This window comes from Microcaecilia unicolor, chromosome 1 (genome assembly GCF_901765095.1).
Source record: "Microcaecilia unicolor chromosome 1, aMicUni1.1, whole genome shotgun sequence".
Taxonomy (NCBI): domain Eukaryota; kingdom Metazoa; phylum Chordata; class Amphibia; order Gymnophiona; family Siphonopidae; genus Microcaecilia; species Microcaecilia unicolor.
This window is the reverse complement of record NC_044031.1, coordinates 582,851,674-582,873,317: the sequence shown is the minus strand read 5'-3', so window position 1 is coordinate 582,873,317 and position 21,644 is coordinate 582,851,674. Positions and strand designations below refer to the sequence as shown.

The 21,644-nt window shown below is 42.6% G+C and overlaps 1 protein-coding gene across 1 annotated transcript in view; it reads left to right on the top strand.

Annotated features, from left to right (window-relative positions):
• WASHC5 (WASH complex subunit 5) overlaps positions 1-21,233 on the top strand; it is a 129,062-nt gene extending 107,829 nt beyond the window's left edge. The window contains 6 exon segments of the mRNA XM_030219053.1: positions 3,464-3,593; positions 14,540-14,636; positions 14,839-14,958; positions 14,961-14,991; positions 20,080-20,167; positions 20,865-21,233. Coding sequence (XP_030074913.1) covers positions 3,464-3,593; positions 14,540-14,636; positions 14,839-14,958; positions 14,961-14,991; positions 20,080-20,167; positions 20,865-20,921 — 523 coding nt within the window. The 3' untranslated portion in view covers positions 20,922-21,233.
• The last annotated feature ends 411 nt before the right edge of the window (positions 21,234-21,644 follow it).

Genomic DNA, 21,644 nt, shown 5'->3' with positions numbered 1-21,644 from the left:
TCGTCCTGGGTTCTTCCCATTGCCCTTTCTGGAGTTGTGCCCTTTTTGCTCTGCGTATGTGTCCTCTTAGGTCCTCTCCAAATATCCCATGGCTCTTTTCTCGGTACTCTCCATCTATATCCCTCCAAAGCTGCTCCAGATCTATCGCTTACTGTGAGGGCTATTGTTAACTGGTGGCAGCAATGACAGTCTGCATTCAGCTTGTGAGCCAACACACATTCCCAGGCCCTCCAGCAACTCTGTTCTTCACACAGGTTTCATTGGTAATGGGAAGATTGTGTAGGGCCTGTGTGGGCAGGAAGAAAGAGATGTTGGACCTGAGGCACAAGAGAGAGAGAGATGTTGGACCTGGGGCACGAGAGAAAGAGAGAGAGATGTGGACAGTGGGGAAAAAGGGAGGGAGGGAAGAAAGGTTGGACATTGGGGTGGAGGAGAGGAAGGGAGAGATATGCACAGGAGGGGGAAGGGAGAAAGAGGAAGATGTTGGATCCAGGGACAGAAAGGAGGGAAAGATCCTGGACAATTGGAGGGAAGGAAGAGAGATGGAGAAATGCTGGATCATGGGGGAGGGGGCAGAAGGGAAGAGAGAAGGGACAGGAAGATGCTGACGGGGAGTAGAAGGGGGACAGGTAGATGTCAGGCTTCAAGGATGAGGAGGGGAGAAAGAGGGAGCAGATGCTGGGCTAGAAGAATGGAGGGAGGAAGATGCTGGAAATGGTAAAACTATGTGGGAGAGGCCAAACTGAGGAGGGTAGCGGGTGGCAAGGAAATGAATGAGAGAAGGATAGTGATTACAGGGGTTACAAATATGGTATGCGGAGTTGATTAAAGATGAAAGGGAATGGAAGGCTGGGGGAAGGAGTGAGAGATGGGTAATGGGAGAGGTAGCGGGTGAGAGAAGGAAATGGAATTTGAAAGGTAGCTACAAAGTAAAAAGGAGAGGAATGGTAAAGAGGATGAAATTTGAGCCAACAGAGGCAGTAAAGAAAAGGAGAGGAAAGAGCTAAAAAAGAAAGATCAATATGTCAAAGATAGGTGTAGTAAGAGAACGGAACAAAACGAGAGAGGAGAAAAGACATATGGACAGCAGACCTGTTCCTTGCCAAATCCAAAGGTCACTACTCCATCCTCATCCCCCTCGACCTATCCGCCGCTTTTGACGCTGTCAATCACAATTTACTTCTTGCCACACTGTCCTCATTTGGGTTCCAAGGCTCTGTCCTCTCCTGGTTCTCCTCTTATCTCTCCCACCGTACCTTCAGAGTACACTCTCATGGTTCTTCCTCCACCCCCATCCCGCTCTCTGTTGGAGTTCCTCAGGGATCTGTCCTTGGACCCCTTCTTTTTTCAATCTACACCTCTTCCCTGGGCTCCCTGATCTCATCTCATGGTTTCCAATATCATCTTTATGCTGACGACACCCAGCTTTACCTCTCCACACCAGACATCACTGCCGAAACCCAGGCCAAAGTATCGGCTTGCTTATCCGACATTGCTGCCTGGATGTCCAACCGCCACCTGAAACTGAACATGGCCAAGACCGAGCTTATTGTCTTCCCACCCAAACCCACTTCCCCTCTCCCTCCACTCTCTATCTCAGTTGATAACACCCTCATCGTCCCCGTCTCATCTGCCCGCAACCTCGGAGTCATCTTCGACTCCTCCCTCTCCTTCTCTGCGCATATCCAGCAGATAGCCAAGACTTGTCGCTTCTTCCTCTATAACATTAGCAAAATTCGCCCTTTCCTCTCTGAGCACACCACCCGAACTCTCGTCCACTCTCTCATTACCTCTCGCCTTGACTACTGCAACCTACACCTCGCTGGCCTCCCACTTAGCCATCTATCCCCCCTTCAGTCCGTTCAGAACTCGGCTGCACGTCTTATCTTCCACCTGGACCAATATACTCATATCACCCCTCTCCTCAAGTCACTTCACTGGCTTCCGATCAGGTACCGCATCCAGTTCAAGCTTCTCCTACTAGCCTACAAATGCACTCGATCTGCAGCCCCTCCTTACCTCTCTACCCTCATCTCCCCTTACGTTCCTGCCTGTAACCTCCGCTCTCAAGACAAATCCCTCCTTTCAGTACCCTTCTCCACCACCGCCAACTCCAGGCTCCGCCCTTTCTGCCTCGCCTCACCCCATGCTTGGAATAAACTCCCTGAGCCCATACGCCAGGCCCCCTCCCTGCCCATCTTCAAATCCTTGCTCAAAGCCCACCTCTTCAATGTCGCCTTCAGCACCTAACCACTACACCTCTATTCAGGAAATCTTGACTGCCCCAACTTGACATTTCGTCCTTTAGATTGTAAGCTCCTTCAAGCAGGGACTGTCCTTGTTAAACTGTACAGCGCTGCGTAACCCTAGTAGCGCTCTAGATATGTTAAGTGGTAGAATTAGCAGAAGACAAGACAGGAAAGCAGAAAAGAGAAACTGGAATCAACATGATGGAAAAATAAAATGTCCAGACAGCAAAGGTAGAAAAAAGTATTTTATTTTGAATGTATTAAATGGAATTTGTTAGCTTTGGGAAATGTGCATTGCAAATGTCTTTGTATTGTGTTCATTAGTAAAGGAAATGCATATCTGTTTTTATTTGTCTAGTGTGGCAGTACATGCCAAGTTTAACTCCTTGGGGTTCCCAGTTCAATTTTTGTGATCCCTTGTTCTGTATTTGGTGAGGGTCTGTCAGTATTATACTAATGGCAGCTGGGACATTGGAAGGGAGACAGGAAAGAGAGAGGATCTGGAGGGGCCCGCTCTTTTATTTTCTGACCTGGGCCCCAGCTGGAGGGAATTTCCAAGCATTGCAAGCTGAAGACCTCCTTCAAAGATAGCCAGGTTTCTGCCAAGTTCTGCAGTGTGCAGCACCATACTTGAGTCATCGACAGCTACACATGCGTGGGATACCAACATCGGTAGCTCAGGTACATTGGTGCTGCTTCCTAAACTTGGTAAAAGGGCATTCTGGCCACCTTCAGAAAAAGTCTTCAGCTTTCAGAGCTTGGGGATCCTCATTAGCTATAGTATTTATATTATGAGTTGTGAGGTGCTGGGGGAGGGGTGAAGAGTGGGTGTAGGGCAGGAACAGAGAAAATGTTTTGCCCACCCAATTTGAGCTCAGGCCTACCCAAAATTGGCCATCTGGCTATGCCAGTGCACTAATGTGATTACCTTCTTACTCTCCATGCTCTTCCTCAACCTCTCCTTTATCGATCCACCTCATTACCTATCCCTATCCTTTCACTCGTACCTCTTTTATCCCATTTACTCCTTGTTCATTGTCCTATCACATACATCCTTATTGATTTGTTACTACAGATTGTATTCTCTTGTTACTGTGTAAACCGCATTGAGCCTGCGATGAGTGGGAAAGCGCGGGGTACAAATGTAATAAATAAATAAATATTTGCATTTGTTATGTGTTCTGTGTAACATATTTCTCATTTGTATTATTTAGGGCAATTTTAGCAGACATAGAAGCCCATTATCAGGATCCTTCACTGCCTTATCCAAAAGAAGACAACACCCTCCTCTATGAAATTGCTGCCTACCTAGAAGCAGCAGGAGCTCATAACCCACTTAACAAGGTTAGATCCGCCTATCTGGGCAGTCCTCTCCCACAGTATGCACAATTCACCATCATGCATTGGTACAGCTGTTTGATACTGTGGATATGACCGAACTAAAATATTTTCTGTAAATATTTCTCCGCCCCACTTTATCATCATTGGCTGTGAAGGCAGGAAACAGTAAAACAAGTCTTTTCATTTATTCAAATATCAGATTAAGCATTCCAAGCAAAAGTGCAAGTAATGCTTCATTCACGTCCCAAATGCAGAATTGCACAATGTAGTACAATTTTCAGCATATGTGCTGGGGATTGAACATGACTGTGAGAATTTTGTTTATTGCGAAAGTCAAAACTAAAAAACAAACAAAAAACAAGGCTAGGAACTTTAAAAATATTATGTGGGGGTGTACTTTAGAATGAAATCTATAGGAGTGATTAAGTGTTTGCTGTGCAAAACAATGATAGAAAAAATAAGTTTTCAGAAGGTTTTTTTTGTTTGTTTTTCGCTATGAGAAGATATAAAGAGAGCTGTAGTGTTTAATTCCCTTCCCCCCCCCCCCCCACCCCCCTGTTTAGTGACGCACATTCTCTGATAAATAGACTGTTAGCCCATTTAAGAAGTTAGAAGGATTCACACTTACAGGAGAGTAATCCAAGCCTTGGCATTAGATAAAAGCCCGATTTTGTGTAGGGTATCTAGGTAGAAAAAGTGATGTCCAGAGTTTTCCGTAAAATGTTTACAAGGGCATGGAAAGTGCACATGTACAGTGGTGGAAATAAGTATTTGATCCCTTGCTGATTTTGTAAGTTTGCCCACTGACAAAGACATGAGCAGCCCATAATTGAAGGGTAGGTTATTGGTAACAGTGAGAGATAGCACATCACAAATTAAATCCGGAAAATCACATTGTGGAAAGTATATGAATTTATTTGCATTCTGCAGAGGGAAATAAGTATTTGATCCCCCACCAACCAGTAAGAGATCTGGCCCCTACAGACCAGGTAGATGCTCCAAATCAACTCGTTACCTGCATGACAGACAGCTGTCGGCAATGGTCACCTGTATGAAAGACACCTGTCCACAGACTCAGTGAATCAGTCAGACTCTAACCTCTACAAAATGGCCAAGAGCAAGGAGCTGTCTAAGGATGTCAGGGACAAGATCATACACCTGCACAAGGCTGGAATGGGCTACAAAACCATCAGTAAGATGCTGGGCGAGAAGGAGACAACTGTTGGTGCCATAGTAAGAAAATGGAAGAAGTACAAAATGACTGTCAATCGACAAAGATCTGGGGCTCCACGCAAAATCTCACCTCGTGGGGTATCCTTGATCATGAGGAAGGTTAGAAATCAGCCTACAACTACAAGGGGGGAACTTGTCAATGATCTCAAGGCAGCTGGGACCACTGTCACCACGAAAACCATTGGTAACACATTACGACATAACGGATTGCAATCCTGCAGTGCCCGCAAGGTCCCCCTGCTCCGGAAGGCACATGTGACGGCCCGTCTGAAGTTTGCCAGTGAACACCTGGATGATGCCGAGAGTGATTGGGAGAAGGTGCTGTGGTCAGATGAGACAAAAATTGAGCTCTTTGGCATGAACTCAACTCGCCGTGTTTGGAGGAAGAGAAATGCTGCCTATGACCCAAAGAACACCGTCCCCACTGTCAAGCATGGAGGTGGAAATGTTATGTTTTGGGGGTGTTTCTCTGCTAAGGGCACAGGACTACTTCACCGCATCAATGGGAGAATGGATGGGGCCATGTACCGTACAATTCTGAGTGACAACCTCCTTCCCTCCGCCAGGGCCTTAAAAATGGGTCGTGGCTGGGTCTTCCAGCACGACAATGACCCAAAACATACAGCCAAGGCAACAAAGGAGTGGCTCAGGAAGAAGCACATTAGGGTCATGGAGTGGCCTAGCCAGTCACCAGACCTTAATCCCATTGAAAACTTATGGAGGGAGCTGAAGCTGCGAGTTGCCAAGCGACAGCCCAGAACTCTTAATGATTTAGAGATGATCTGCAAAGAGGAGTGGACCAAAATTCCTCCTGACATGTGTGCAAACCTCATCATCAACTACAGAAGACGTCTGACCGCTGTGCTTGCCAATAGGGTTTTGCCACCAAGTATTAGGTCTTGTTTGCCAGAGGGATTAAATACTTATTTCCCTCTGCAGAATGCAAATAAATTCATATACTTTCCACAATGTGATTTTCCGGATTTAATTTGTGATGTGCTATCTCTCACTGTTACCAATAACCTACCCTTCAATTATGGGCTGCTCATGTCTTTGTCAGTGGGCAAACTTACAAAATCAGCAAGGGATCAAATACTTATTTCCACCACTGTATTTGAAGGCATGCACAGTGGGAGCAGCTATTTTAGAAAGGAACAGTGACATCACTCAGGATCTGACATGTAAATGCCTGTTCTTACGTGTGTAAGTGGAAGATTTTATAAAACTGAAGGGTGTCCAGAAAGAGCCACTTAAGGAGCCAAGTGAAAAAAACCCACCTGTTTTATGAACATTTAAGGTGGTTTTTAACACCAGAGTGTAAGCGCAGTTGCCTCCATAATTACTGTCCCCTAGTTCTGAAATGAGATTGAAGGGGGGCAGACTCAAGAAAAATGTCAGGAAGTATTTTTTCACGGAGAGAGTGGTGGATACTTAGAATGCCCTCCCGCAGGAGGTGGTGGAGATGAAAACAGTAACGGAATTCAAAAATGCGTGGGATAAACATAAAGGAATCCTGTTCGGAAGGAATGGATCCTCAGAAGCTTAGCGGAGATTGGGTGGCAGAGCCATGGGGGGAGGCGGGGCTAGTGCTGGGCAGACTTCTACGGTCTGTGCCCTGAAAATGGAAGATATCTACCCAGAATGACTTGATTTTCCTGCACTGCCACATGCCATTAAAAAATAAGTTGTCTTGTAAAGCACATTTTAGGCACTGGGGAGTGTCCAGACATTCCACAGCAAATGTTTGTTTTGGGGAAAAATAGGTGCAAAGAACTGTCCTAAATGACATTCCTGTAGCCCTGCTCCCAACACCCAGCTATGTCTTGAAATTCTTTAACCAGAGAGTATTTCAACAATGCCTTGTGGAACCAGGAAATAGAGACCTTGCCTGACACATCCCCCTCTAGAAATGCCCATAATTTAACCCCAAACCTGTGTGTCAAGCTTTGACCCAGTAAAGCAGATATGTAATGAGATAATTGCAAATAAGCAAAAATATCAGCATCTCCACAGGCCCAGCTCTGTTGTATATCCTGAAGAAAGAAAAAAGTCCCATCTTTTTGAACTAAATGTTCCAAAAGAAAAACGCCTCTCACCTCCCATTGCCAAAAAAAAACACATTCTCAATGCCCAGCAAGAAGTCTGCATTGCCACACAGGGGGAGCAAGACACTACTATCAACTTCCTTCTTCCTCAGGAAAAGGATTCCTACCATGCTGCCCATAGTGGTCTGAGCAAAATGCTGGAACACCCCCTTCCAAATTGTTCATGCTGTAGTTCTAAATGTGTAAAGAGTGACTTTCTAAAATTATGATTTACATTTATTTATTTATTTATTTATTTTATTTATTTATTTATTTATTTATTTATTTATTTATTGTGAACATTTATATCCTACATAATCCCACCAAGGCAGGCTCTATGTGGCTTACAATGTTGTAAGAAAAGTACAATATAATAATACATATGCAAGACAGAGTAGAGAGTAGAGGAGGGGTAGAGAGAGGGGGTCAACAGGGGAGAGGAATGAGGGAATGCTGGGATCAAGCAGGAGTGGAGTAAGAACGATCACACAGGTAAGTCTTTAGAGATTTCTTGAACAGACTGTGTTCGGCTGTCTCTTTTAACGTTGATGGTAGAGCATTCCAAAAACGGGGGCAGGTGTAGCTGAACGAAGAGGCAAACAGTAGCGTATATCTTAAGTTCCTGCAGTTTGGAAAGTGGATAGGTGCGGGAGAACTTCACGGAATTCCTGGGTGGGAGGTCGATAAGGCAAATTGTAGTCCAGTACAAAATTTAAGGGACTTTAAATTTAATTAGGCATTCCTACTCACTATAATATTTTAAGAGCCTGTTTTACAAATCCATGCTAGCGATTCTGGCATAGCAAATGAGAGGAACCCATAGGAATTGAATGGAGATCCAGCCCCCCCCATGTTGCTGTTTCAGGGGGAGGTTGGGGGGGAACTAGGCCACCAATGTGTCACTTTTTTGGATGGGGAGGGTCTGGAGGTCCCTTGGACCTTCAGCCCCTATTTGACAGGTCAGGCTTTTGACAGGCCGAACCTGTGAAACAACATGCTCAGGCACAGTCCTCCCGCACTTTTACCCCATGATCAGCGATAATAGCGTGCTTGAATTTGCATGCTATTATCTCTGATCATAGGGGTGGTATAGCCCTGCTCTGTTCCAGCGCTACTTTTAGAGCGCAGTATGGAACCGTGCAGGGCTTCTGATCATCCACCTGTCAATTTTTGAGACATAGGTGGATGGGTGGGCAGGGACCACTATACCCATTATACTTCCAATGTATCTAATGTAAAGGATGCCTATTTGTTCTTTTAAAATTCTGTGGCAGAGCATTAAACATGAACTGGGAGTGCAAGAAATTCTTCACCCACTTAGCAAGTTGGTGGAGTACTGCCATTGTCTGCTTCATATTTTAGAGTTAACAAAGAGCCTTCATGATATAGGAATGATACTGTTCATATCTTTTTGACAGGGGTTCCATGTTATCCCTGCAACAGCTGCAGGAGTTGTCTGATAATAAAATACCTTTTTATCAATATTTTCAGATGAGGAGTCTGTTACAAGGTAAAGATTCGAAAATTAATTTACATAGGAAACTGTTACTACTGGAAAATATCATATTCAAGGGATGGCCAAGTATTAAGATACTCTCCCGGGTTTATGTGGCACTAGAGGACTGAGAGACCAAGTTATGGGGACCATATTGCCTCTTGGGAACGATGGCTGTGAGGGCCTAAAGGGGACGTTTTTTGGACAAGAGCACGTTTGTATGCTCATAAGTGTTCTCTAGTAACAGCTTACAGACAGATTAAATATCAGTTAACAAACCATCTCTATTGGACACCATTCAAACAAACACATTTTGCGTTAGGGACAGGGCGGTAATATACTGTTGGAGAAATTGTGGCAATGTGGGAGATTGAGCATATGGGTGGTTATGCAGCAAAGCACAGGTGTTCTGGGATGCAATATGGGATAAGATTCGTTGATGGATTGGAGTTCACCTGAGAAGAATTTGCTGGGTGTTTTAGAGGAGGATGCCCTCCCCTCAGACATGGACAGGTTGACCTTGACATTGCTGCTTGCAACAAAGATGGCATTTACCAGAAACTGGAGGTCTTCACAAGCTCCCACAATTGGCATCGGTGAAAAAGATATGTGTAGAAGTGAGAAAATATGATAAAATTTCTTGTGGTCTGAAAGGCAGGTTTTCACAACATGAGAGAACTTGGGTGGCTATTCCATATACCCTTTAATATGCACACATTTTATATGCTGTTTCCTGGTAATGTCAAAAACCAAGGTTGATTCTAACCTTCAGTAGAGTGTATTTTAGATTATGACATTATTGTAATTCAGACTTACATAATTTTACCATAAGTGACAGTTATGTCAATAAGGTTTTGGGGCATGGGTAGATGGGTAAGAAGGGGGGATCGGATCACAGCTTAAACAAATCGCGGTATGGGGAAAGGTAGACTTATCATCCATAACAAAACTAGAGCAGATTTTTGTACAAGAAGGGGTGCTCGAGGGATTGTTATGGGCCCAGATTCCGGATAATACATATAAGAGGCTTACCCTAAATCCCTTTGTATCACATCTCTTAGCATTATGGGGCACTTTAAAATTTAGGCTTAGGGGATCTAGGACTAAATCCACATTTGCTTGGATCACACAGGACCCAGGCTTCCCGGCCGGGATTCAGGGTGGAGTGTTTAAAACATGGTTCCATAAAGGGCTTATCAGATTCAGAGACCTGCTGACAGAAGAGGGGATTAAACCCTTTGCAGAATTGCAGGAGGCCTATGAATTATCATCATCAGATATGTATGCGTATATGCAAGTAAAACACTATATAGCTTCCACAAGGTGGATTAAAGATAAATTAGTAGAAAAGGAAAAGATGGAAGATGTATGGGGGAAGATTGATCTGTGGGGAAAAGGAATATCTAGGCTATATGATCATATACGGGGGTCACAATTCGTAAAACATAAATACATGCAGGCCTGGGAGGGGGATCTGAAACAGGAACTGACTGACTCCGAGTGGGGAAGAGTATGCAGAGAGGTTAAAAAAGCCTCGGTTTGTGTGTTACTGAAAGAAAATGCATATAAAGTACTAAGTAGATGGTATTACACGCCGGAGAGAGTAAAGGCAATATTCCCGGAGGCTTCAGACAGGTGCTGGCGATGTAAGGAGGAAAAAGGCACCTTTTATCATATATGGTGGGAGTGTGTGCTCATACAGAAATTTTGGGAGGGAGTGACGGGACTATTGACAGAGGCCCTGGAAACTTCTTTCCCATATGATCCAAAATGGTGCTTATTGGGGTGGGGGAATCAAAAAGGAGAAAAATGGGGACAAAGGATTAAGAGGCTGGGCCTCGCGGCTGCAAAATCTATAATAGCAGTGTTCTGGAAACAAAACAAGGGACCTACAATACATAACTGGATTGGGAAGGTCAAGGGTTTAATGGCGATGGAGGAATTGACAGATAAACGAAGGGGGAGGTATAATGTTCAGGCCAAAGAATGGAAACAACTTGAACGGATATTGGGGAAAGAATTGTAAAGGGGGGGGAAATAAGGAAGGGAGCTTGGGAATGGAAGGGACTAAGGAAGCGGGAAGGGAGGGGAGGGGGGGAAATAGGGGAGGGGGGGGAAAATGGAGGAGACATAAGAGAGGACATTCTTTATTGTCTTTATGTTTGTATTCTATGGTTCAGAGAAAAGAATGATTGTTGTTACCAGAATTTAGGATGAGACATTATACTGTAACATTTATAAGGTTTGTTCAATAAACTTTACAAATTAAAAAAAAAAAAAAAAAAGAAGGGGGGATCGGATAGGAAGAAAAAGGGGGGTAAGAATTTCAGCTCATTTGGATATTGTTGTGCTACAGTACCAAGATGAGCTGCTGTAGTTGTTAGACCATCTGTGTACTAGAATGCATTGGAGGTTGTCATATGGATAAATGTAAAGTGACTGATTTTGGTTTCTATTCTGTTTGACAGGGTGTCAACTAATGCAAAGTTAATAAAAATAAGGTTAAAAATAAATAAATATAGGTGGCTAAGTGATGGGTGTGAAGATCACCTGGTATCTGGTCTGCCTGATACGAAGATAGTGGACCTTACATATCACCTAACTAGGGTCTTCGAGCAGGCTAGAACAAATACTCCCTGATCCCGCTCCCCCCAACCAACACACCCCCTTTTCCCTTCCTAAGCCCAAACTCACAATCTCCATTCCCTTCCTAACCCATTCTCCCACTAATTAACTTGGTACAGGTGGAAGCAAGTTATTTGTTGGAGATGGAATTATTGACAGGACGTGGTGAATGGTAAATTACTCAAGCAGTAGATTAATTCTGAGGTTTGACAGTGCCAAGATGTAGAATAGAGCAGCTTTTAAACTAGGTTATGAAGAATGTTAATAGTTGCTGAGAAGTGCATGGTTTGGAGGGAAGTAGATGTCTTTAAAAGATGAATATCCAAATAGTGAGGTTGAGGCAATGACTGAGCTAGTGTGGATAAATTATAAGTTAAAAAAAAAGAGCACAGAGATATGACCATCTCCAAACTTCCTGTATCATCTGTTAATATATAGGTTGTGACTACAAGTAATAGCACAAATAAAAATAAAATACTTTAAAATGCCCATATGTGAATGCCAGAAGTCAAGATTGGCATTAAAGGATGATATAGACATAATAGGTATCTCAGAAATCTGGTGGAAGGACAATAGCCAGTGGGAAATGGATACCAGGACAGAAATATGAACACAACATATTATATCAGATTGGTGGAGGGGTGGTTCTGTATGTTCAGGATGGCATAGAATTGAGAAGGATAGAAATTCTGCGGAAATAAAATGGCATTGTGTAGTCTTTATGGATAGAAATTCTAAGGGTGATGGGAAAGAGTACAGTACTGGAGGGTATACTACCATCCACCTGGCCAAGATTAAAAAACAGATTGTGGAATGCTAACAGATGTTAGGAAAGCTAATAAAATTGTCAATATAATAATAATGGGGGATTTCAATTATCAAATTTGTAAAAAAATTGCTTCTACAATTGTCCTAAGTATCTCAAGGTATATCTTATGTAATGAAAAATAGTGGAGAAAAAAGACCTCAGTCTCTTCGGAGAACACCTCAGTTTGAACGCTAAAACTTTCATAAACACAGAGGGCTCCTCTTAATCATTTTTCATTACATAACATAAGGTATACCTTGAGATACTTAGGACAATTGTAGAAGCAATATTTTACAATTTGATATTAAGTTCTACAGATTCCAATACTTGTAGGATTTCAGTTATCCCAATTCTGATTTGGGTAAATGTTATGTGAGGATATGATAGGGAGATAAAGGTCCTAGATACAGTAAATGACTTCTTCATGCAGTAGAGCTGTTCATAGAACCAAGAGGAATAATTGCTTTGGATCTAGGTGTTAGTGGAATGCAAGACCTGGTGCAAGGGGTAAAGATGGTGAATTGGCTTGTCAACAATGATCATAATGCAATTAATTTTGACATAAGGGCAGATATAAAGTACAATTTTCAGTAGTGTTTACTTTTAAAAAGGAGACAGTGATAAAATGAAGAAATGTAGTTAGAAAAAACTAAAAGAGAGTCAAAAGTTTGCTTGGAGCATGGATATTATTTAAAAACTAGTAAAAAAAGCCCCGTTTCTGATGCAAATGAAACGGGGGCTAGCTAGCAAGGTTTTCTTCTGTGTGCATGTGGGAGTGTGTGTGTTCCTGCCCTCTCTCCCCTCCCCCCCTCTGAGTCCTTCATTGTTACAGAGAGAGCGATTTGATTCCCTGCTTTGCTGTTTTCCTTCACTGTTTGTGTTAGAGAGAGAGCGAGGGCGGGGCAGACACTCATGGGGAAACCGGATATCTCTCCCCCTTCACACTTCCGGTTGGAGGCTTCATAGAACGTTGGTGTTGCCTTTTATATATAGAGATACTATTTTGTGAGCCCAGATAACACAAGGTTGAAAGAAAATCAGATGACTGCCAATATGATATAATGGTAGTGGAAGCCAAAAGAACATCATTCAGAAAATGGAAAGCAGCCCCCCCCCCCCCAAACAAGAAAAATAGGGATGAGCATAATCATTGGCAAGATAACCTAAAATGATAATAAGGCAGGCTTAAAGAGAATTGCTGTAGAGACAAAAACTAATAATAAAATATCTTTCAAGTACCTTCAAAGCAAAATGCCTGTAAGGGAGGGAGTTAAACTGCTCAGTGATCAAGGGGTAAGTGGAGTGCTAAAAGAAGGAAGGACAAGGTAATAGCTTAAAAACTAAACCAGGTCTTTGCTTCCTTTTTTTTTTTTTTTTTTTTACTGAGTAGGATGTTGGAGTCATACTCACACTGATATGGGCTCTTCAATTTAGAGAATAAATAGCTGATGGACCTGATAGAGGTCTATGTAACCATGAGTGGGATGAAACTGTAAATAGGGAATGGTTGTTTGTCCTTTAGACAGTAGTAAGACTTAAGAGGCACTACATGAAGCTAGTAGATAGCACATTCAAACTAAGTGAAGGAAATATTTTTTCACCCTACAAACAGTTAAGCTGAAGAATTTGTGGCCAGAAGATGTGGTTTTAAAAAAATAGTTAACAAAGCTGGGCTTTAAAAAGGTTTAGATAAGTTCCAGGAGGAAAAGTCAAATACCCCCCGATAGTCAGCCGGTGATCACCGACCATCGCCGGCTAAATTAGCTCCTAATATTCAGTGCCGATCCATATCAACTGGAGCTTATGCGGGCCCAGCCGATATTCAACTGGGGCCATATAAGAGAGTTAATGCGGGCCCCAGCTAAATATCAGGCCAACAGTCGCAAAACTATTTTCAATTGCTAAAACTCTCCCAAACCCCTCCCAACCTCTGTAATAGCCCGCCCCCCCCCCCCCCCAGCCACAATGCACTAAGTACCTCCCCCCCCCCCCCCTCCGGCCTACCTGTCTCCCTGGTGGTGCAGCGGGGGTCATTAGGGTTAGGAGAGCAGCCCCCTCACTCCTGCCCCTCACAGCTCCATTTCAGAATGGGTGCCGCAACCTCTCGCAGCAGCTCATGGTACTACTACTGCCTGCTTAATTTCTCTTTGAATATTGACCCAACAATTTCTAACCATGTAGACTTGGGAAAGCCACTGCTTATCCCTGAGTATAAGTAAAGATTCTTTAGGATCCTTCCAGATACCTGTGATTTGCATTGGCTAGAGTTGGAAACAGGTTGCTGTGCTTGATAAGATCATTGGTCTGATCTAGTATGGCATCTCTTACATTGTAATAAAATACCCACCTCTTTCCATAATGGGAGCTGTGTCAGTATCGGCCTGCTCTGGCTGGAATTAAGGAAATCTAGTCATGTGTACAGGATTAAGGAGGCGAGTAAATGAAATGTATGTATTTAGATCAATCTCTGATTGTGAGCAGAGTGGAGATTTGATGTACTTTTTGAAATAAAAAAAAATCATAAACTTTTTGATTATGCTCTTATATTTAAAGGAAAATCATCTCTCATTCCAGACATTTAGAAACTGGTAAAAAGTTTACCATCCCAGTGTTACCCAGTGCCATTTAAATTCAGAAATATGAAAAATAAAAGTTCACAAATTTATCCTGTTTTCATGTGGCCCGTTCTTCTTTTTTTTTCCAGATATACATAACCACGAAACGGCTGTCACATTTCCCCATTGTGAATTTCCTCTTTTTGATTTCCCAGTTGCCTAAACTCCATTACAGCAAAAACCTTGGTACAGTATAAATACAATTTCTTAACACAAACATTAGAGGAATTCTGTAGAGACCGTTTAAGGTGTGAGGTTAGTGTAGTCTATGGCGTTGCTTTATACTATATGTTAAGAATGTGATGATGTCATTTTATTAGTGTGTATGTTTTGATTTTTGACCTCACTAGGCTTTGTTCAGCTTGACAGTTCTATGCTTGTTTCCTAGGTATGTTATGCAGAAAACCAGCAGACCCTATTGACTGGCCTCCATTAGTACTGGGTCTCCTCACTCTGCTGAAGCAGTTTCACTCACGCTATACAAAACAGTTTCTGGCCCTGATTGGTCAGTTATTCGCTCCACAATGGAGCAGTGTACAAGGTATAGTAGTTTATTAAGTAACGATTTGGGACTGCATGATTCTGTGGTATTATTGCCACATCCCAGAGCCTTTCACCTCTTGGTCAGTAGTTTAAATCTGACTCTCAGGGGGGATAGGGACTTCAAAGGTTGGCATACACAAAATGAACTGGTGATCTCGCTTCATTTCTGGAGGTCATAGTAAAAGCATTCACATCATGTTTCCTGTCAAATACCTACAAATCTGCCAATTCTGCTGCATACCCCATCATTGCCGTTACAGTAACAGCCTTCAAAAAGGGGCCAGAAATGGCAGCTCCCTCTGCAACCTAGCTTTCTTTGATCCTAAATTTATTTTATTTATTTATTAACACTAATCACCTCTATTGCAAAAATTGGAGGCAATAAAATATATAATTGTGTTAAATGAGTGGAGGAGTGGCCTAGTGGTTAGGGTGGTGGACTTTGGTCCTGGGGAACTGAGGAACTGAGTTTGATTCCCACTTCAGGCACAGGCAGCTCCTTGTGACTCTGGGCTAGTCACTTAACCCTCCATTGCCCCATGTAAGCCGCATTGAGCCTGCCATGAGTGGGAAAGCGCGGGGTACAAATGTAAAAAAAAAATTAAAAACTTGCTAATACAAAAAGTCTTTACTACATCATTAAATTGTCAACTATAAGCCTGCCCTTGTAACTACTCAATCCCTTTATGAAAAAGCAGGTAAGTTCTTTTATGGCACAACACCTCAGGAAGCTTATTCCATAAAAATGGGTAACATACAAGCTCATTTTCAAAGCACTTAGCCTCCCAAAGTTCCATAGAAACCTATGGAACTTAGCCTCCCAAAGTGCTTTGAAAATATGCCTGATAGTAACATAGTAGATGACGGCAGAAAAAGACCTGCATGGTCCATCCAGTCTGCCCAACAAGATAAGCTCATATAGCCATAGAAAAGGCCCTAGGCCTCACAAATTGCAAGTGAAGCACCTTAACAGTTGGTACTGTTAATAAAGCACTAGCAGAGGAGCGGAGAGCACATTTTGATGTATAGGGTATCACCAATTCAGCACAGTATTGCGGTCCCATTTCACTTTTCACCTTGAACAATAACATCATAATTTTAAACTGACTGCTGCTTAACTGGGAGTCAAGCTCTGGAAGCATTAGCAAAACATGATCTTTGATAGTCAATCTCATGATTAATTAAGCAGCTGCATTCTACAGAAGCTTTTTTTTTTTCTTTTCAGAAGAGCTATAATTGTTCCTTTCCCATAGTCAAGCCTGGTCATAACTAGAATCTGTGCTACCAGTCTCAAATTATCAGATGACACGTATGGCCTAAGTTGTTTAATCAAAGTCAACTGGTGGAATACTTCCTGGTTGACTTTTGATGTACACATTTCTAAACAACACAGAATTCAGCCAGATCTCTAAATCTTGCACTGCTGTCTTAAGTGGCAATAACTCTCTGTCCACCTGGATCAAAGTTGAGGTCTGGCTGTGCTTTTATCAATCCAAAGTGCATCTGATTTAAAGGCATTCGGTGTCAACTTATTTTGCTGAAGCCACAGAGCCACTCTCTCCAGTCCCTGATTCAAAACCTGCATTCCCTCCTGCCATGTTTTCCTGACTGTAAATAGATTTGGATATCATCTGCAAAAATATGATCTCTCAAGCTAACAGAATCAAAGATCCCACACAGGGGCCAGAGAAAAGTATTAATACTGGAGAAAGAGCCCACCCTGTGGGGTTCCACATTGCAACTGTTCCATCTTAGTTAAGAATTGATCCCACAGTACCCATTGTACTCAACCCCTCCAGGAATGAAGAAAACCAGTGCCAAACTGTCATGTCCCCTACCTCAACGCAAGCGGCGTCCTCGGGCTGCGCAAGGTCGCATCGACACGCACATTTGGCTGGCACCGCCCTGAGCCATGTGTGTGTGGTTCTTCTCTGGCTGCAGGCTCCTTGATTGCTTTGCTTCCATGCATCTGGCTCTGCTCTCTCTCTGCCTGGCTTCCAGGCTCCTTGATTGCTTTGCTTCCACTCACCTGGGTCTGCGCTTCCTCTGCCTGGCTTCCCTTGCTTCTCTCCTATTGGCCTTCCGGTTCCTCCTTCCCCTGCTCTTGTCCTAAGGCTGTGCCCCTTCTCCCTGCTGATGTCAGACACCAGCACTTTATCAGCTGAGCTCTCCCTAGACTCCTTGCTTCGGCTTCTACTTTGGTAGGTGTTACTTGCTCAGTAGTGTGCTTCTCCTCTGCTTTGTTCTTCGTTACTGACTCTGCCTGTACCTGGATTACTCTCGTGTCTGCTGCCTGCCTACTGACTCTGCCTGTACCTGGATTACTCTCGTGTCTGCTGCCTTCCTACTGACTCTGCCTGTACCTGGATTACTCTCGTGTCTGCTGCCTTCCTACTGACTCTGCCTGTACCTGGATTACTCTCGTGTCCGCTGCCTGCCTGCTGACTCTGCCTGTACCTGGATTACTCTCTTGACCTGCTGCCTGCCTACTGAGTCTGCTTGTACCTGGATTACTCTTGTGTCTGCTGCCTGCCTACTGACTCTGCCTGTACCTGGATTACTCTCGTGTCTGCTGCCTGCCTACTGACTCTGCCTGTACCTGGATCACTCTCTTGCCTGCTGCCTGTCTGGCCGACACGTTCATCACCCCGCTTCCTGCTCCATCTCGTAAGCCCTGCAGAGCCGCCCGCACCTAGGGGCTCAACCTCTGGGGAACGGCGGTCAGCACAGGTGAAACCTAGGGTTGGGCGGCCGCCAAGCAGAACCTGGTCCAAGTACCAGGCTCGGCAGCGCTCTACTTGGTACAAGAACTCACAGGTCTGACACAAACACTACATTTGGTCCCCAAATCCAACAGCTGCTTATTCAGCAAATCATACTGCACTGTAACAAATATGGCTATTAAGTCCAGAAAAACAACTAAATACTCCCCCAGTCCCATATTCGATACATTTTGTCCATCAGTGCAGTCAATAAGGTTTGTTTACTGTAATCCCACCGGAACCTGGACTGGAAATTGTTAACCACGTTGTGTTCCTCTAAAAACTCAAACAATTGACTATAACCCGTTTTTTTAGTGGTTATTTATTTATTTGTAGCATTTGTATCCCACATTTTCCCACCTATTTGCAGGCTCAATGTGGCTTACATTATGCCGTGATGGCGATCGCCATTTTTGGGTACACAAAAATGGTAGCTTAGAATTGTCTGATCTTCAACCATGATGATAGCCAAACCAGATTTTATTCAACACAGAACTATAGCTTTTTTTCAAACCGGAAGGAAAAACACGTGACCTAGAGAAGCATTAACAATCCTTACTAACCTATCATCCAGTTCTACATGTGCTGCCTTCGCTGAGAGGCAAGGGTCCAGATAAAATGTGACAAAATATCCATCATTTGTTGCTGATCAGCCTTTGAGAATGGTGTCCAAAAGAACTGACCTACGAGTCCCAAATTATCATCCACCCCTATTCTATTATCCGCTGGCAAGTCCCTTACACTCTCTTCACTTAATTTTTTAACTTCTCCATCCAAAAGCAAACCTATTTCTCCTTACCAGCCTTCTCACCCTTCTATACTTCTTGCTTACTCCTAAAACCTTTAAAAACAACACAGATCTTCCTTTGGAAAAAAAAAAGCCAATAAAAAGCTGACTGGAGAGACAAAAGAGATCACCCAAACTAGTTCCCTCACCATGTGTCAAACTCTTAAGAATTGCAGATACTGACTTCCTGATTTTTGATTATAGTCATCAGCATACTTCTGGTTAGCCTTATGAATCAAGTATGATACTCCTTAAATTGCATTCTCCACTGGCCCCTAGTCATAACATTTACTTTTCCTTCACTTTCTTTCCTATTGCCGAAGCAATGTATCTGAATACTGTGGAGTCAGCTTCCTTGTCCCACCACCTGAATTAACTTTAAGGGGGATGCTTATTCTGAATTACCATTCCAATACTCCATCAAGAACAATTATCATTATCATCCCCATCACCTCATGGCAATTTTATGACATCCAGGAAACGGTCAACAGTTTAACATCTTATAAGGATGATTCCATCGAAAGCTAGGTGTAATAGTATCAATATTTTGGACCCACAAACCAAAAGAAATAAAATAACATCTAACCAAGGAACAGGGTCTAGAACTAGGTTATCAATACAACAATAGCCCCTAGAAGTATTCAAGAAAATCAAATCAGCTGTCCTGCCTGCCTACTTCATTCATAGAGCCTATAACCAACAGCTGGAATCCCAGCTGAGATTAACTGTAAATTTCTATGTGTAAGCCACATGGTCAGATATGCCAAACATGGTAATGATTATCAAGCCTCTGATATCACCTCAGGAGAGCACAGAATGGACTGAAAAAGTCCCTTTTTGAATAGACAGTGCACATGGTAGAATCCCAGCTCTCTCTCAGGACATTTAGTGAGTTGGTGTCACTGTTCAGCAATGACTGAGATTCCCCACCATGGTCTATGAACACTGCCTCCGCAGCTTCCTCAGTAACCCAAGGAGAAGAAGCCTTATACAGGAATCGTATCAGATCGTCAGCTCAGCAGTGAACAGAACTTACCACTGAGCCACCAGTCTGGCTCCTTTTTTTTTGTTATATGGTATTACCCTTTAGGACTTTTGTTAAACTCAGTGTGAAGGGCCTCCATGAAATATGTCATTGATTGACTCAGTTCCCAAACTGCTATAAAACTATCACATCACACCTCTCTTAACTTTCCATTGGTGTTCTGAAGACTCTTGGAAGTGCATCTTTTAAGTGGTAGGGTCATTGGCAAAGAAAAAGTAACTACTCAAACTGTACTCCAGCTTTAAAAAAAAAAAAAGGGTGGCATTGTTCCCATCACTGATGGTTTCTTTCATGATATTTTCACAAAAAATATATATATTTTCTCTAGTTATCAATCTATAATTTCATTTTTTGACGAAACGTTTGAGGTATATTCAAATGCATGGTACCTGGATATTCAAAACGTACATCTTTATTGTCCATTCATAATGACACTGTTGAGGAGGAAGTGTTTAATTTGTTGATGTCTTAATTTGTTGATGTCTCTTACAGTCAGAAGATACCAGAAATGCCTGCCGACATAGTGGGTGCACTTATGTTCCTGGAAGATTACATCCACTATACGAAACTTCCAAGAAGGGTAAGACTAGGGGCATAATGGGTTCCTCATATTGGTGAAAAGTTCATGGCAAACTAAATGTCATCTTATTAGGGCACTGGCCCTGTTATCTGATGTACTTGTATCCCAGTATCATCTCCTTGTTTCTGTGACTTTCATTGTTTCTGTGGAGGCTTCAGTTTATATAACAACTGTTGGTGGGTCCATCTATTCAGTGACAAAGAGGAAAGAGGAGCAGCTTTAATGAGAACTTGGTAATAAGTGAGGAAGATTCCAGTAGTAATGAATTTCTACATTTGTTCTTAATTTCCACGTTCTTCCACGTTCTATATCCCATAGAAAAACCTTTAAATTACCACAAAGAAAAACAGTGTTTATATATTTCCTCGCTACACTCAGAGAGGGAAATAGCTCTTATACCTGGCAGGCTGCTGACCTCCCATGCAGGAGCAGAGCACAATGCCCTCCTCTCCAGGCTCACCAATTCCCCTCAAGCACTACTTGACCGAGGGGCAGGATTCCAGGTAGCTGCTGTCCTCTAGATTAGGGTTTTATTCTGTGTTCTAGATGTTTTTGAGTATTAGGATATAGGGTTATTTATATGACAGTTTTAATGATGCATTTTAACTGTGCTTTGTTTTATGATATATTTTAATGTTTTACATTAAAAAGTGGTCTATGAAGTATACATTTAATTTTTATTTTTTTTTCAATATAGGTTGTTGAAGCACACGTGCCTAATTTCATTTATGATGAATTCAGAACAATTCTTTGATGGGAAGAAGGATGTACTTCTAGCAACTCCTCAGCAGCGTCTAGGAAAACCTGTTACTTTCCAGCCATAGCCTTTGTGCTGAGAAGCAGATCAACCTGGCTAGGGATGGTGTACTTCACAGCCCCAAGTCTTATAAAGTTTCAATTATTTAGGAGCTGGACATGTTCCATATTGTACATTAAATTTTTAAAAGTACATGCATTGTCTCTAATAGCTTATGTACATATACATTTAGTTTTGTGTAAAGAAGGAATATTTGGAAAAGGTTGCTTTTCAAACAAAACAAAATAAAACTAAAATATTCCAAATAGAGCATACAATTGTGACCTGTTCTAGTGGTTTAACATAAATTTTGTTTGCACAGAAAAGCTACTGCATCTCATTTGCAGGGCTGTCACTGTCAGTGATCAACTATGGTTTTTTCCACACATGGCCCCCATTTTTCAGTCTCTACTGACTTATCCAAATCAGGCCTTGTAATGAGTTTCTGCATACCCCAAAGACTGCTCTTGCTCTTTTGACAAATAGGAAATCAGCAAAAATAAATTAACATGGTAATGAAGAAACAAAGCAAGCTCACTTAGTCGAGCTCTGACAGTACCATCTTCCTGTTAAGCCTTAAACCCTGTTCACATACAATAATAGCAGTGGTAGTGGTCATACATGTACCATAAGGGTAAATATATTGTACTGTTAAACCAGTGGGTTAAAAAGAAAAATCTG